Source organism: Mytilus californianus, unplaced genomic scaffold, assembly GCF_021869535.1.
Source record: "Mytilus californianus isolate M0D057914Y unplaced genomic scaffold, xbMytCali1.0.p SCAF_7, whole genome shotgun sequence".
NCBI lineage: Eukaryota > Metazoa > Mollusca > Bivalvia > Mytilida > Mytilidae > Mytilus > Mytilus californianus.
The window spans coordinates 97,126,832-97,144,963 of NW_026262723.1; the positions used below are offsets into that span (position 1 = coordinate 97,126,832).

The 18,132-nt window shown below is 30.5% G+C and overlaps 1 protein-coding gene across 3 annotated transcripts in view; it reads left to right on the top strand.

The window, feature by feature from the left end:
* LOC127709077 (calcium-activated potassium channel slowpoke-like) overlaps nt 1–18,132 on the top strand; it is an 83,043-nt gene that overhangs the window by 44,969 nt on the left and 19,942 nt on the right. Inside the window, exons 12-18 of one of the 3 annotated variants that reach the window (XM_052214423.1) lie at nt 2,854–2,966; nt 3,599–3,757; nt 4,972–5,048; nt 6,986–7,021; nt 12,903–12,950; nt 14,187–14,262; nt 17,413–17,451. In XM_052214423.1, coding sequence (XP_052070383.1) covers nt 2,854–2,966; nt 3,599–3,757; nt 4,972–5,048; nt 6,986–7,021; nt 12,903–12,950; nt 14,187–14,262; nt 17,413–17,451 — 548 coding nt within the window. Of the gene's footprint in view, nt 1–2,853; nt 2,967–3,598; nt 3,758–4,971; nt 5,049–6,985; nt 7,022–12,902; nt 12,951–14,186; nt 14,263–17,412; nt 17,452–18,081; nt 18,097–18,132 lie in introns of all 3 variants that reach the window. The other 2 variants (XM_052214424.1, XM_052214425.1) reach the window with 2 other exon arrangements.

Below are 18,132 nucleotides of genomic sequence, written 5' to 3' on the forward strand. Positions count from 1 at the left end.
TGTTTTTTTTAACTACTTTGATAATTTACTTAATTCTGTCTTGTATATAGAGAATTTTGTATAAGGTATTAGGAAAAGCTTTTATGATGGGGAACTAGCAATTTTTATAATTAGGGCCCCGCCGAATGGCGGACGCCCTATAGTGATCAGTCTGTCCGTCCGTTTGTCCGTAACAAATTGTGTCCGCTCTATATCTAAAGAACATATATGATTTCAAAGTTTATACTTTACATGTATATTAACCAACACCAGAGGGTGTGTCATAATGTATGTACAACTTTCTAGGTCAAAGGTCAAGGTCTTGACAACACCATGTCCTATGGTAAAGATCGTGTCCGCTCTATATCTTGAGAACCGTTATGATTTCAAAATTTATACTTGACATGTATATAGACAACACCAGAGGGTGTGTCATAATTTATGTACAACTTCCTAGGTCAAAGGTCAAGGTCAAGAATTTTGGTTTCAGTTGACAACCCCATGTCCAATGATAAAGATACAAATTTTTTACCACACATTATTCACAGCGGAGCCCACAGAGATGGCTCCAATCTCAATGATAGGTAGTTCTTTATGAAAATATACAATACATTTTACAGTCAAACTCTTTTCAATAAAGTCAAATGGTCATACTGTATTATAAGATATGATCATTCATTCTTCATTAGTGTGAAAATAATATGGTTTTGGATTACATATGAATTAAAGAAGATGTTGGGTAAATTTTAATGAACAGCAATCAAAACAACACAACACACATAATGTTCTTCAGTGATAGACAAGGGTCCACATTTTATATCAGTCTAGATAAAATGTGAATAAATTCAACAGACCATTAAAGAAAGATCTGATTGATTGATTGATTTTTAGTGTTTAACACCCCATTTGATACAATTGGCTATTTCATGGCGGCCAATTTTTATTGGTGGACAAAGCTGGAGTGCCCTGAGAAAACCACCAACCTTCAACAGGAAAACTGACAATTCTGGTCAAAGCTGACACTCAGCATCTACAAAGATCTGACCTCAACATCAAAATCTTAATGGACTTAAAACATTTAGAAACAACAATGATTACCAACAATGATCCTAATCAGTGACATGAACCATAACATATGATGGGGTAAATCTAGTTTTGAAAGAAGTCAATCCTGCTGTATCCTTACACATCTTTTATAGGGTAACACTATGTAAAAAGAAAGTCATTTAGCAAGTTTTGGTTATCGCGTGGTCATCAAAAGTAATGAGTATTCACACACAATATAGCAAGGTCAAAATAACCTAGCATATACATGTAAAAAAAAAAGGCTGAATCAAATTCATTCATAATTTTTATGCCCCCGCTACGGTGGAGGGGGCATTAAGTGTTACCCTTGTCTGTCTGTACGTATGTATGCCCCAAAATTAGTTTCCATACTCTTACTTTAGTTTGCCTCAACCAAATGTTATGAAACTTATACACAATGCTTATTACCACAAAACACAGATTAAGTTTGAATTTGGTGGGGTCACTTTTACAGTTTCTAGTTATGTCCCTTTATAACGTTATATGCAAGTGGTGGCATCATCTGTATCCCATGGACACATTCTCCATTTATATTTTTACAGTGGTAGATTTAGAGCTTGACATTTGTATCAATACATGTCTATTGTTAAAGGCCATAAGTTTACCATTAAATGTCTTGTTTTTGTTTTTGTGTCACTTGTTTGCTATCTTATTGGTGTATATACCCCCCCCATCTCTCTTTACTCTGTAAACCCTGTATGGAAAGCAAGAAAGCTTTCATCCTTCTGGTTTGATGCATATGTTGCAGTATATTATAGAATTTCATTAAAGCATATGATATATCAGATATATATTGCTAAAAGTTAAAATAAAGAAAAAACTAACATGTTACACTGTTTCAATATGTGGAATAAATATTTTTAAAGAATACTTTCAATTTGAATAAATTCTGAGTAGATTTAGCTGATGCAAAAGCTAATTATATAAATTGATTTTTTACCGGTAGCTATTTCCATTAAAAAAACACTTCAGACCTAATAAGCAAAGTTTTTTTAAATTGCATAATGTCTAAAACCTTTCATGGATTTTCCATTAGAAGCAATATAAAATTCATACACTTTTTGTAGCAGTTAATCATTGTATTGATTTCAAACTCTTTGTATGTAATTCACATTTTCATTAAAGGATATCCGATATAGATCTAATTACTAAAATGCATTATCAATAAAATGATATGAATATAGTCCTGAATATCTGTATGTTAATTTAATATTTTTGTATTGAAAGCATAATGAAATTATAAAGACAAATCTTGACTTGAAACATTTTAATGACAAAATGATTCCTATATTTGAGAAAAGAATGAAAAGAGATATCATTAAACTTTCTATTAAAGCAGAAAATATATAACATTAACCACATTTTTAGATGGATTCTATGAATAGTTCTTTTGCATGTTTTGTTCTGTCACAGTCCGTTTGGACTTAATCACAAAAATCCCTTTGTTTGCTCATCCGTCTGTAAAACTCTGTTAAGCTTAATAGATGGTCACCAGAATGAAAAAAGAGCAACGACAGTACAATTTCTCAGCTCAAATTTGGTTGATTTTTACAAGGCATGAATCCTGTTAACTTTCAAAGTCAAAAGGAAAAGACAGGGTATCAAAATTACCAGAAAAATAACCCCAAAAACTTTAAAGATTTGCCTGTGTTCCTTATATATCCTATTTATAAAGAGTTTGATAGAATTTAAATTGATCCAGCAGGTTGCAAAGATTGTGAAATTAGAATTTTTATACATTGCATTACCCAAATAACCATAAGATCTTATCTACTTTTTTATGTGTAGAATATGGAGTTACCTGATTGGCAGAAAGATTACTTGAGAGGAACAGCTATGGAGATGTACACAGAATATTTATCTAGTTCCTTTAATGGTATGACATTCCCAGAAGCTGCAGAGTAAGTATTGCATTAAATAATGCTGTTGTAGATTTAAGTGTTTATGCAAAGCTGTAATGTCCTTGAAATTCAGAACTTGGCTTGAAAAGTCTTTAAATCATATTGCAGCATTGAAGGATTCTCAAAACCAAACGTGAAATTCTTTGATTTTAAAGCAGCCTGCTCTTGATCAAAACCTAATTTTGTGTTGAATTGATTAAAATATAAGAATTCTCCAACTTTTGTTTCAGAATTTGAAAGAAGATCACTAAAATCTTACCAGCATTTTCTATGAATTAAACCAGATGTTATCGAAACAGCAACCAAGCAACACAAGCTAACCAAAATTATAAAAGATCTAAAGCTCAACATATAAAAGTAAGAAGATGTAGTATTATTGCTAATGAGACAAATATCCACCAGAAACCGAACGAAGAAGTTAACAACTATAGGTCACTGTATGGCCTTCAGAAATGAGCAAAACCCATACCCCATAGTAAGCTATAAATGTCCCCTAAATGATTAATGTAAAACGAGAAAACTAAGGGCCTGATTTATGTACAAAATAATTAATGAAAAATAAATATATAATTGCGCTGTCTCTGTTTGCTGCACTATCTTTTGTTTTCCAGTTTACATGTCTCTATTTTCAGATTATGTTTTTCCAAATTAGAACTACTATTACTGGCTATTGAAGTACGTACAGAAGATGGCAGGGAGAGCACTCTAGCTATCAATCCTGGATCAAAGATTAAAATAGAAAATGCTACACAAGGATTTTTCATTGCTGAATCTGCTGAAGAAGTTAAAAGGTATATTATTGTAATTTAAAGCAATTGTCTTTTGAAATAGTGTTCATTCTATGTGACGTCATCAGGAATAATTTTTTCTTCGGGACGTCAAAATAGTGAATTAGAAAAAAAAGTGACATCATAATTAAGTTTGACCAAGAAAAATTGAGATCAAGGAACTACAGGTTGATTAAAAAAATGAATAACAGTCAGTTTGGGGAATTAATGAATAGACTGAAAATTAAGATACATTCATTGATTTCCATATAAGGAGTTCACCATAAGAATATACCGGTGTAAACATGAGTGGTATTACTACTAGAAGACCCTTTTAAAATATAAATAAGTGCCAGTATAATAAGTTAATGTTAGGATTTGAAAAATTCTAAACAGTTTTAGCAAATTTTCCAGTTAATTAGTAATAACCCGAGAAAGTGAAGCAGTAGATGTGGGATATGACACATGAAATGACTTTGCTATTTACATATAGATAATGGAACTGTGATGAAATGATTAAAGCTGTAAATTTTCTCCTTGACAATATCTATGTATGTTTTGGCAATAAAGTTTATCGACAAGTTGTAGGTATTCCTATGGGCACCAATTGTGTCCCTTTAATAGCAGACTTGTTCCTGTATTGTTATGAATCACAGTTTATGGACAAACTCAGTAAAGATTCGTCTAAATTATATTTAATTGATCAATTTAAAAACACTTACCGTTACTGTGATGATATTTTTTCTTTAAATAATCAAGATTTTTCTGGTTTTACTGCTGAAATTTGCCAAAAAGGGGGAGGATTGAGTGCTCACAAACATGTTTAACTCCCCCACATTCCTTATGTGCCTGTCCCAAGTCAGAGTCTGTAATACAGTGGTTGTCATTGGTTCATATCTGTCATATTTGTTTTTTGTAAATTGGTATTGTTATATATTAGGTCGTTCGTTTCACATTTTTCATGTCGGGGCCTTTTATAGCCTACTATAAGGAATAGGTTGTTGAAGGCCGTACAGTGGTCTAGAATTGCTTACTACCTCTTTATTTTAAGTCAAGTGAATAGTTGTCTCAATGGCAATCATACCACATCTCCTCATTTTTATATACAAATTTATATTCTTTTTAGATTTTTGGAAGTACATGTGTACTGGTAAATTATCTAACTAAACTAAATTGATATAGTCTTTTGTTCAATATATTTTATCATTTAATACACACTTCTATATTTGTTATTTTAGAGCCTTTTATTATTGTCAAGCCTGTCATGGAGCCCTTAAAGAAGCTAGGGCTATCAAAAAATGTCGTTGCAGACCATGTAAGTTTTATAAATAATGCATTTAATTTATTTTTTATTTGGATAAAAATACCTCAACAGAAAATAGCACAGTAGGTGACATCAGCAATAATCATTACCTTAAAAGATCTTTATTCTAGATACATGGAGACCAGTTGATATCAATGTAAATGTTGAGTAAACATAAGACAGTAACACAAAACCATAAATAAACTAAAAAAAAGACACACCCTACATCATGCTTTATATGGACTAAGTCTAAGAAGAAGTATGAAAGAAGCAGAAGTGACTTTAAAAACAAAATACTAAAACTGTCAAAAACCTTACTTAGAATAAAAACAAGTCTGATAAAATTTCTGACTTGGTGAAAGGCACATAAGCATGTTGCAGGGTTAAATTGGTTTTCTGTGGAAGCTATCCTTTTTATCTTCATCATAAGGAAAAAAACTTATACAATGAGAAATACACAAATTAATACATTGAATATACCAACTTAAAAAAAAGATTGGATTAAATTCAGCTTTATAGGTACTCCATCCTCCCCATTGTCTGTTTTCTACCCTATGATGTATATAAATGCTTTTTAGTTTGGTATAGATTGCTCCAATCATACTATTTCACACACATAGAAAATGTTACAAAATAAAACATTTCCTTGCGGAAATTTACAGTCAACATGGTAAGAAACCAGCTATTTTCGTTGAAAGCTAAAAAAACCCCTGATAAATAGAATGTTCGATGTTGTGTATAGTTACAGATTTATTTTTATAGATTCAGTGACATTGATATATGTCTTATAGATTGTTATAGCTGCAGTTAATTGATAAAAATAGATTTTTCTATTATTTCAATGCTATTTATAGATGCTTTGTGTTTGATGTTTTGCTTTGTTGGTTATTAGATCTACCAAATGACAGGGTATACATGTAAATGGAATCAATAGTTCATGATCAAGTAATAAGGAAACCAATTTTTAGTTGTAGCACAGCTATTAATGGGAGGACATAGGTGCTCTATGTCATTTGGTAATATGTGTGGCATAGCATGAATAGTTTTGGTACATCTTGGCTTATGTCCAATCATATTCGTGTTTTCACCAAACCTTTAACTTTCTATAAACAAAGGTTATAATATAACTGTCTCTGAAAGTAAGATTTGTTTGCATGGTGTTAAGATTTAAATGGTTAACCTCTGCCTAATTTAAAGCTATTTCTAATTGTAAGATAACCTGTAAAAACAATTTCTATGACCAGATTCAATAAATATAGCAAGATTAATTAACACTTTTCAGGAATCTCATCACTTGTGTCTCTCAACAAAACTAAATATATGTTTTTCTTCAAAATTATAAGTTTATGTATTTGGGAAGATAAAATTCATGCATAATAGTTTTCCTTGAAAATACTATTACAGTAATATAATGTGGGTATTTGTATGTTTCAATTTCTGTTAGCAGTATGTACTGTAGTCCATCAGACATAATTTCATATTTGGTATTTTCAAATTATAGAGAGGGAATAATCTGTTATTTTTCAATCCTGTGTGACGGGATTGCTTCCCTTCATTAGTAGATACTTAGTCAGCTGTAAGAGGTTGAGCTAAGGAAGTACTTCTTTAGCTCAGTCGGTATACACGCTGCCTTGTAACACAGAGGTCTCGGGTTCGAGTCCCGGTGGAGACATACGATTTTGCAAGTAGAATCATGCTCTCCGGTTACACCTGTTTAATTTTGTCCATGTTGAAGTTTTTGTAACAATTGATCTTTGAAGTTTTTTTAATTCATTGTTCAATTATCATTTTTGGAATTACCAAAGTGGCTTTTTAGAACACTTCTAAAAAAAATAACTGTTTTGATGCCTGCTTTTGTAAAAATAACTTAAAAGCAAAACATCAAGTTCAGGCTTTATCAAGTTCCAAGTTTCAAAGGGAGGTAATTCTTTCATTTTATTTTCTATCAGTGGCTTTATTCAAGAAAGGAGCAACAGCTGTTATAGGTTTGTTACCATTTCATGTTGTGTCTTTTGTCATCATTTTTTACTTATGTTTATCTACCTATTTGCTTTACACATTTTCATATTTATTTAAGAGAAATGACTGGTGTAGGTCCAAAGTGGCTAATGTTTTCAAATGATTAAAGATTCAGTATTGTCAACTACTTTTAATGTTGTGTAATCTTAAAATGTTTTCAGAGAATAAACTTTATTTGTTAATTTAAGAAGCTTTTTGAAAAATATATGTTGTATAAGGGAGCTACCATTTGATTTTTATGGGGGGGGGGGGGGCTAGGATAAAATTTGAAAAAAAGGCATGACAGGAGTTTTGAGTAAAAAAAAAAGGCAGGATGACAATTTATGTCAAAAAAGTCAGGATAAACTAATAAAAAAAAAGGCAGGACCGAATAGAGTGAGAAATAAAAAGGCAGGACAGAGATTACGACTAAAAAAATGCAGGACAGAGATTACAACTAAAAAAATGCAGGACAAAATTTTTCATCCTAGCCCCCCATAAAAATCAAATGGTAGCTCCCTAAGGGGGTTTTCTATTCTTAGGCTTTGGGATTTTTGCTTTTTGCATGCTTATGTCAGTTTCTGACAATTTAAAATATGCCATCTGCTAAGACAGCAACAAAAAAATGTTAACTTAATGTGAGTGTGTTTTTATGACAATTTTCAATCTTTCAACAACAACAACAAAATAAATTAAACAAAATAAAGAAAGGTTGAAGAAAATCAATTTCACAGAGATTTTTTAAATCTAAGGTTTATTTAACTAATGATTGGTAATATAATTGAAATGTTAGTATAACTTTTTTACATAAAATGAAAACAAGTTGTATCAAAGTTTGTTTTATTCCTGTAATTCTTTAAATTTTTGTGATATTTGTTACTAACAAACAGCACAGTGTGTGTGTATGTGTGTGTCTTGACAGCAGCAGCATATTATAAATATTTATCACATAAAGCATATTATTGGCTGGTACTAAGCTTGAACTTTTAATGGTTGTAATTGATTATAAGCAGCTAAGAAAATAATTCTTCACTCTTTATGTTGTACATAAATTATGCATGCTTTTTATTTAATTTAAAAAAGAAGAGAGGTTAAGATAATTTTACAAAAGGTATATGATAAAAATGCAATGGATTGAAGTTTGCTGTGTTTGCAAAACAGGCTTGGCTCTGTTTTATTTTGTCAGCTTTTCTAAATACTTTTTGCTGTATATAAACTTTGACAGTACTTTTGTTTCTCGTTTCCAGTTTTCTTGGGTTTGTCGTGTTTTTATGCCCCCGCCGTAGCGGTGGGGGCATTTAGTTTTACCCTTGTCCGTCTGTACGTACGTACGTCCTAAAATTGGTTTCCGTTCTCTAACTTGAGTTTGCCACAACCAAATGTTATGAAACTTATACACAATGCTTATTACCACAAAACACAGATCAAGTGTGAATTTTGGTGGCGTCACTTTAAACGTTCTTGAATTATGCCCCTTTATAAATGGAAAAATTGCAAAATTTTTAGTTTCCGTTCTCTAACTTAAGTTTTCCTCAACCAAATGTTATGAAACTTATACACAATACTTCTTACCACAAAACACAGATCAACTTTGAATTTTGGTGGCATCACTTTAATCGTTCTAGAGTTATGCCCCTTTATAAATGGAAAAATTGCAAAATTTTTATTTTCCGTTCTCTAACTTAAGTTTGCCTCAACCAAATGTTATGAAACTTATACACAATGCTTATTACCACAAAACACAGATCAAGTTTGAATTTTGGTGGCGTCACTTTAATCGTTCTAGAGTTATGCCCCTTTATAAATGGAAAAATTGCAAAATTTTTATTTTCTTTTAAATATCAAGTAATTTTTAAAATTGGAGTTATCTTCCTTTGTCCATGATTATAGTTGAATCAACTACAATCAAGCTTTATACAATGCAATGTTTAATTTTGACTTCCACTGATAAAACACAGATCAAGTTGAATTTGGGTAGTGTCACTTTAACCATTATTGAGTTATGCCCCTTTATAAATCGAAAGATTGCAAAATTTTTAGTTTCCATTCTGTAACTTAAGTTTGCCCCAACCAAACATTATGAAACCTATACACAATCAAGTACAATTTTTTTGGTTTCCGTTTGCCTCAACCAAATGTTATGAAACTTATACACAATGGTTATTACTACATAATACAGATTAAGTACGAAATTTGGTGGCAACACTTTTACCATTCTTGAGTTATGTCCCTTTATAAACATAAAAATTGCTGAATTTTTTAGTTTGTCTCAACCAATTGTTATAAAACTTATACACAATCTTTCTAAAGTTATGTGTGTTTACAAATAGAAAAATTTCTGAATTTTTAGTTTCTGTTCCCTTCTTAAGTTAGCCTCAACCAAATGTTATGAGACTTACACACAATGCGTATTACCACAAAACTCAGATCAAGTTCAAATTTGGGTAGCGTCACTTTTACCATTCTTCAGTTATGTCCCTTTTTAACTATATGATATGCAAGCAGGGGCATCATCTGTGTCCACATGTGGACACTATCCACATTTATTTTTTTTTTATTTGTTTCAAGCTTCATAAACAAAAGACAGTGGCCAAGGGTATATAATTTCCAATTATCATTAAACTATGAAACATCCTCGTAACTACAATACCCTTCCCTTTTCACGAATGTGACCTACCGAATTAGACTATTTACCGGGTTTGTAAAAGCATAAGCAACACGACGGGTGTCACATGTGGAGCAGGATCTGCTTACCCTTCTGGAGCACCTGAGATCACCCCCAGTTTTTGGTGGGGTTCGTGTTGCTTAGTCTTTAGTTCTATGTTGTGTCATCTGTACTATTATTTGTCTGTTTGTCTTTTTATTTTTGGCCATGGCGTTGTCAGTTTGTTTTCGATCTATGAGTTTGACTGTCCCTCTGGTATCTTTCGTCCCTCTTTTGGCACTCGTCAAATACAAGTATTACCACAATACTTCATTTAACCATGTATATATAAAATGTATAGTACATTGTAAGTTATATTTCAGATTTTTGTTTTGTAGTTGTATACTTAAATTATAAAAAAGGAAATAAAATTAATAGCCGTTATGTATCTATGTGGACTTCTTTTTATATTGGGAAGATAACTTTCAAGAAGTAAAACCTGCATCTACCTAGTAAATTCCATATTTCATAATTTGAAGTTTTGTGAGTAATTTTGGATATTCATCCAACAAAATGTCACATTTTAGATATTTGAAAATTTCAACAAATATGTATTAAAAAAAATAATTGTATAATTCTAAAATATTCCGATACAAGAAAATGTTTGATTTTACAATGAGGAATTTATATAAAAATTTATCAAACATTATATTCATTTTTTGATGAGGTGTTAAATTGAAACACTCAAAATTTTGTCAATAAAGATTTATGTTCCTTTTGATATTTTTTTAGTTTTTCTTTTAATATTTTGATAGAAGCTCCGCTGTTTCTATGAAAGAACAATGCATAATTCTACCACAATTGGAATAAGAATTTAAACAGTAACACTTTCTTTTTAAAACAGGGACACAAGCTTTGTTAAGAACTGGTGAGAGGCATGGGGACATATACATTTGTATAAGTCTACTCGAATGATTGTCACTAATTTGTTGTTACTAAGTGTCATTCACATAATGTCACTAATGGCAAAACACTATATAATGTTGTCATTAATTTTGACTTATTTAAAAGTATTTTTGTTAGTGCTAGCAAATTATTATAATTATACTACAGGGAACTTTGCAATAGCCGAAAGTGGTGAGATTTCAAGCATGTTCTGTTAGTGAATACTAATAGTCTAACAAACATACATTTTGGAATGATGATTGTTTGTAACAGTGTGTTAAATTTCTATAACAGCTTCACATTGTTTGTAAGTTTATTAATTGTATTCTGAGCTTGGGAAAAATTAAGTGTACAGTTAAGTATGCATTCATTGTGTAATAAATGAGTGGTAAGTAACTGCTTTGTTCATTTTTCTTGTAAATATGCAGTTTATGTTGATAAAAGATTTGAAGTATTCCCCTTTTAGAAGTATGTTGGGTGGTGAATGACTGAAATTCTGCCTTTGCCATAAACAGAAGGTTCCCCTAAAATTATTTTAAAATTCTGCTTACATCAATTATATGACCTGTTTCAGCTTTTGTTTGTAGGGATATAACAAGACAGTTTATTTTCAAATTGGATGAACTTTAGTAAGCATTATGGCCCCATCTTGGAACATAGTTTTTACATGGACATCAACGAATATTTGACCAAAATCACATTTTGTAATTTGTATGAGAGGGCGTCGGGGAAAATTAGTTTGTTGTAACTAACTGTGTTTACCTCTTTAAATAAAGAATTTATTATTATTTTTATTAATTTTATTATTCCAAAATCATTTTCGAAGTTAACTGAATACCAGAAGTGACTGAGAATTTTGGAACCTTTATGTTATTTCAAAATGAATATGTTTGGTTTCTTGATTAGGGTACTAGCTACAGACTTCACAGCGCCCATATTCTAAAATCACCTTTTTTTTATCAGCATTTTTTGTTTGATTTAAACAATAAATTGCACAAACAACTTCTGCACATGAGCAGATATTCACTAAATATTTTTTCTTCTGAGACATTCAAAGATGTTCGCACAATTTATTTTATGTATTAAGGTGTTCAGTCAAACATTTTCACATTCAAACAAAATTAATTTATTTATTTCAGTTCCAAATTTTGTGCCTTAATTTGTGTCTCACCTGCAGCTATTGAAGTATAATGTGAGACTTACAGATGATAATCAGGCAGCACCATAAACAATTTCTATGAGGTTTTATAGTTCAGAGTGAGAAGAATTGGTCCCATATTTTTGAAATGCGCATTATGGTTTGAAATTTCCATCTGTCCTGCCATTTCATTTTCATGGTTCAATGAATAACTCATTAGGTGTTTTGATCAAATGATCTTTTTAGTAACTATGCGTACAAGATCAACTACATTTGGTGTTATAGAATCATTGAAAGGTGTACAATTCAATCAGATGGTTCCATTCACCTTGACCACGTTACTGTAATAGTTCATTGATAAACTTTAAATATCATAATGAGACAATAGATGCTAGTTATAGCTGAATTATATTTGATTTATAGTGTCATTGCAAAGGGTACATATCCATATGACCTAGTTCACCTGCCCTCATTTTCATGGTTCAATGATGAGGTTAAAGTTTCTCATTTACTATAAGCAGTTGGTGAACAATATGTTGTTTGTAGAATCTTGTTAGGTGAACACATGCATATAACAAGGCTCACTTAATTCTGACCTTGACCTTGTTATATAGTCCATTGATCAACGTTAATTATTTTTATTAAAGACAGTTTCTCCTTAACTATCAGTTGTGAATCAACTACATTTAGTCTTCTGAATCCTGATGTTGTATACATACCCCTATGACAGGGTTCAACTGACCTTGCCCTTTATTATTACATATTATAAATATGATTACGACCTAAACACTTATTTGCAGTCAGTGTATTATAGAATGCTTTTATATAGTATGTAACTGTATAAACCATGTTCAGCTTTAAATATACATATAAAAGAATGCTTGTCAAAGTAGAACTGTAAAAGTATATTCATTAGTGGATGACAGATTCCACGAGTTGTGGAAAATACTTGCTTTGGGTGGTTTTACTTTATGGCTTCAAACTTTGCATTAAAAAGTCAACTTTAATTACTAAAAATATAAAATTTTAGGGTCAAACTCAAATAAAAAAAAATGTCCCCAATGAACAAAAATACTTGTACTTTATTTACTAGTAGTTATATTGTAGTAACAGATTGCCTGTTAATATTATTATATTATAGCTTTGAATCGACTGAAACGTTATAAACGAACCAGAGTTGGTCTAGCTTGTGAGTTAAAAAAGCAAAATATTGAACTAGTCATAGAGCTTCTACTAACCAATAACAAAATATAAAGTACATTAATGAGCCAGAATGCCACTTACTAACAAGTTAGATGATATATATAGAGGCATACTAACAAGCTAGACATAGATACATGCAGTCATATTGAGTAGTATATCTAATCACCATTTAATCACCCATCTTATACATACTTTGGGGTAGGTCAAATATATATTCACTAAAATTAGACTTATAGAACTTTAAATTTTGGATTCTCGCAAAACAAGGGTTATAGTATTCCTTCTCTTCTTCGTATTGGGTAAAATTATATTATGCTGTTTTATCTAGGGTGCTTTGTAAAATAATCAATGTTACTACTACACAAACAACTAAATTTGATTCAAGTCAAAATTTTCTCTAGTGGTTTATTGTTTTTTTCATTTGGTGCATAACTGTTTTAAAAGAAATTTCTGAAAATTTGTTAAATAAGTTGTTAATGTGATGCTTGAACAGAGATCTTAGATGTGCATTTATGGCATCTAGTTTTGCTTACTAATAAATCATTCTTTACAACTGTAAACTGGTTTTATAGACAAATTAAATATTTCTCAGAATGGCATACATGAGAAGTAGCTCTGTGAATAAATAAATCATAAAAAGTTCTAAGTTGACAAAATAGGTGTTTTTGTTATGATCTACTGGTACATTTTGATCAATAAGAGGGTCGGCACAAACAGATACTCCACCTATATTGATTGTTTAGTTGTTGGAGTTTAATGCCACTTTCAGTTTGTAATTGTTGAGGAAGCATACACTATAACTGTAATTTATATAATCCAGAAATTTATTTGAGTATCAGCAAAAGAAGAATAAATCTGCCGTTCTACATTGTTGATAGATAAATATACTAAAATACTCTCTCTGTCTACTTAACTGATTTTCATTATTGCAGTTTGAACTCTTTAGTCAAACCTATTATATCAGAATATGTTAACAACATTAATATATTTTCAGTATAAAACTTTTATTTGAACACATTTAAAGATATAAGATGAACCAACGCAAATTTCTTGAATAATTATGTTATGATATTCAGTAATTTAATAGATAAATTGATATGACCAAACATGACTTTTTTCATGAAAAGCTAAATTATTTATGTGTGTATCAAATAGTTTGTGTTTAAAAAATATGTAATATTACTTGTGACCGAACTTTTAGACATTTGTTTGTCTGTTTTAGCTGCAAATCCTATGATGAATAAAGAAAATAAAGAAAGAAGAACATCAACAAAAGTAAATGCTGCAGTGAATGCTGGGTAAGGCAATGTTTCAGGAGTTATTTCCCTTTTATCATACACTCTCTAGACATAATTATATGAAATTTAAAAAAAATTTGTAGTAAGAAACTGTCATCTTTGTTTTCTTACTGTTATATAGCAAAAACCATTTATATGTTGACCATTTTGCAAATTTGATTTCATCACTCAAAGTTTTTTAACAGCCCTTGCAACAATCTAAATATGATTGGCAACTTGCAAGAAGTTGGTTAACATGTGAATTGATGACACAGCATAATAAGATGCTTTCATTGATATTTTATGTTTATTTTATTACAAATCTTTGATATTGATCTATAAATTTGTGTTTCTTCTATGGCTGATGATGATTTTTTTTTTTAAATTTTATTGGCGGTTTTTGTAATGTTAATTTGTCTCAATTTTTGCAGTCCAGATGAGTTTGAAGAAAGTGAGGAAAAAATATCAAATGTTTTCTCCTTTCCTTTCGCTAAAGGGAAAAGTACTGCTTCCATTAAAGGTCCCAGATTAGCAATGTAAAGATCAAGTAAAAAGCATGCAAATGTTTGATTTTGTACATGCAGTAGGCTGGAATGCTTATAGATGCTTAAAATATTGTTCTATAAGTTCTCCCTGCCATTAACATTATTTCAAGTCTTATATTGGAAACATAGTTAGTTTTTAATTCTCAAAATTAAACAAAATAATAAGCTGAATGATGATAGAATAATATGGAAATGCCGGCATTAGAAGTTTTATTTTAAAATTTTGACTTTGAATTTCCAGTGTTAAAGGAAACCGTTGGTATGTTTATGTGATATTTGATCCTCTCCTGTCCAATAATAACTTTGGGACCTGCTAATATTCTTGAACACGCATGTTCTAATTTGTCCTATTATAAGCCAATTGTTAACAACACAGCACAGGAATAAAAAGAGGTTATTAAGGAAGAGCAGCTTGCTTGTACATTACAGATTAAATGTTAGTTATCTCTTGTAAGAGTTAATTACCTTGTTTAAGCTCACCTGACCAAAATAGGCAGCATGATCAAAACCATTAAGGAGTTACTGCCCTTAAATGATGATTTTTTGACAAAGTTATCTCCAAAACTATAATAGATAGGTAGAAACTGTAAACAGCAAAAATGATCATCAATTTAAGAGCTACTAAAAAGCCAACATGACTGAATCCATGATTCTTTAATGAATGCTAAGAAATTTTGAAGTTTTATATTTCTTAAAATGAAACTAGTTGAAAACCTAACATATATGAATTTCCCCAGAAGAATTGACAGCTGATTGCAGCAGCATTGTTTAACATTCAGTTAATACATATTACAAAAACACATACCGGTATATTCAGGGTTACACTCGAGGGCATAGGGAACATTTATAGCCTGGCAATGTAGACAATATCTGTTTAATGGGAATTTGTGTACAGATCACAATAAAGAAAATGAAAAAAAAAAGCAGATTAATAACAAAGTTGGAAAAAGTTCTTGTAAGTGTACAGAATCTTTTCTGTTATTGTTATACAAAACCTGTTGAAGATGTTTTCTTACTAGAAGGGTAATTAACTCTTACAAGACATGTAATATTTAAGAGCAGCAGTCTAATGTTATTGTTGCATGGTAGAATAGTATTTATGTAAAACCAAGGATTTGTATAATATTTGATTTGCTATACAAATCATTGGTAAAACTATAGGAAAATCTGTACGGTAAATGATCTTGTTTGATAATGTTTGTTTGGTGTGTAGAAGATCTTATAATAATGTACATATTTGGTTAAGTAAGAGGTGTATTGTATGCTTACAACTGAGATATGCAGTGAGTGATGCACTCAGTGTCCATTTGTAAAATGGTTTTATATTTCAAATTTTGCAAGAGTTATCTCCTTTTTCCATTGGTATTTGCAAATAGTTTGACATTTTATTTCTGCTAAACTCATATTACAAACTTAGATAAGATGTTTTTCCATGAAAATATAAAAGTTTACCATTCCATCCAAAATGCATAGAATATCTCGCCATTAACAGAGAAAATTCTTTCTATAAGTAAATCTTGTTATTATTCTTGAGGTATGAAAACATATTAAAGGGGAAAGACTACATTAGATAACAAATGTTACTTTATAAGTCTTTAATATATCTTTACAGCAAAACTCATTTTCACATTTACTTTAAATTAAAAGATGAAATTATAATCATCAACTAAATGTATATTGAGAATGTAAGGTATTACAAATCATACCCCGCGGAACAAAGTTGGGTAGGGTATAATGTTTGGACCCGTCCGTCCGTCAGCCTGTCAGTCCATCAGTCAGTCAGTCCACCTGTCAGTCCTCCCATCAGACTGTCTGCCAGTTATGTTCTTGTCATGACATCTCCTCTGAAACCACACAACAGAATTTCATGAAACTTTATAGATAATAAGTAAAAACTATGTAGATGTACATATCAACAGGAAATCATAATTCAATTTTTTTTGGTAGGAGTTATGCCCTTTTGAATATAGAATTTTGGCCTTATATTACTACTGCAATAGTTTGTCATCACAACTCCTCTGAAACCAAACAACAGAACTTCATGAAACTTTGTAGATAATTAGGACATACTATGTAGATGTGCGTATCCACCAGAAAGTTTTATCTGTTGACTTTTGTAGGAGTTATGAGTCTTTGAACTTAGGTGTCTTGTGAGATTTAGTTGGCCCAGTGACAAGTGACAATGTGGGGGCGTGGGTTATGAGAGCATGCTCACAGAAGTTCTTTAATTATTTTAGTTCTTATGTAGTTATTATACTCTACTGTCAACCAATTCATAACACGAACATTAGTTGAAAACTGTCTAGTTTCATATATTTCCAGAAATTATAACTATCTGTAATTGAAAAAGTATACAAAGTACCAAAAATATGACTAGTTGTAGCTCTGATATTATCTGATACAGTTCATGAATACTGATTAACAACAGTCACATCTGGCTTCAATTACAACTCTTGGTAGCAAATCAATGCCTAAAAAAATGTAAAATAAATTTTATTCTCATATTGTGTACAATAACCTTTGTATAAATAAGACATATTTAACTCCATTGGTGTCCACTTTGTACAGGTTTGAATGTACCTTCAATAGTATTATATATTTACATGGTTATTTTTGACATCTTCAGGGCATTGGCACAGCTTTGGTCTAAAACTGCAAATAAAGAGTAAGAAAGACAGAAATTATTATTTTTGCATATTTTTTTTTAAACATTTTAGATTTACTTATATTTAGTTATAATATTTGAAGCACATATCATACATGTTGTGAACTATAAGACATGTACTGCTAAATTGATGTTCAGGAATTGATTTAGTCTTTTTTCAAAATCACACAATTATACACAAGTATTAGCAATGAATGTTTGTTTTATTTTTAGTTGTTGTTTGCATATTTATGAAAAAAAACATAAGTGCTAAAGACAGTAGGTGTAGAATTAAATTTAATTTTGAATTTGACATTCATTAGACAAATTTTTAAAGTAGTTTTGTGACAATAAACTCATTAGTTTTATTTATTTTATATTTTTATTTAATTTGTCTCCATCTTTAGTGCAGAATTCCTTCAATTGTCTGTTTTGCTAGGAGACATTGTTTTAGAATGTAATTTTTCTATTGTTTTTCATTTTGAGGACTAAATGCAATTATGTGTTGTTTCAAACATCAGCATGAAGTAGATATATTAGTCAATTTTTCTTTCTTTCTGCAATTTTTCATATCTCCATGAAAGAATATTTCATAGTTATTTCTAAGCTTTAAATGTGTTACCATGACACTTTTTGTTTTATTGTTTACAGTTTTTATGACTTAGGGTATGTATAAGATGACTGGCATAATAGCGGCATGAT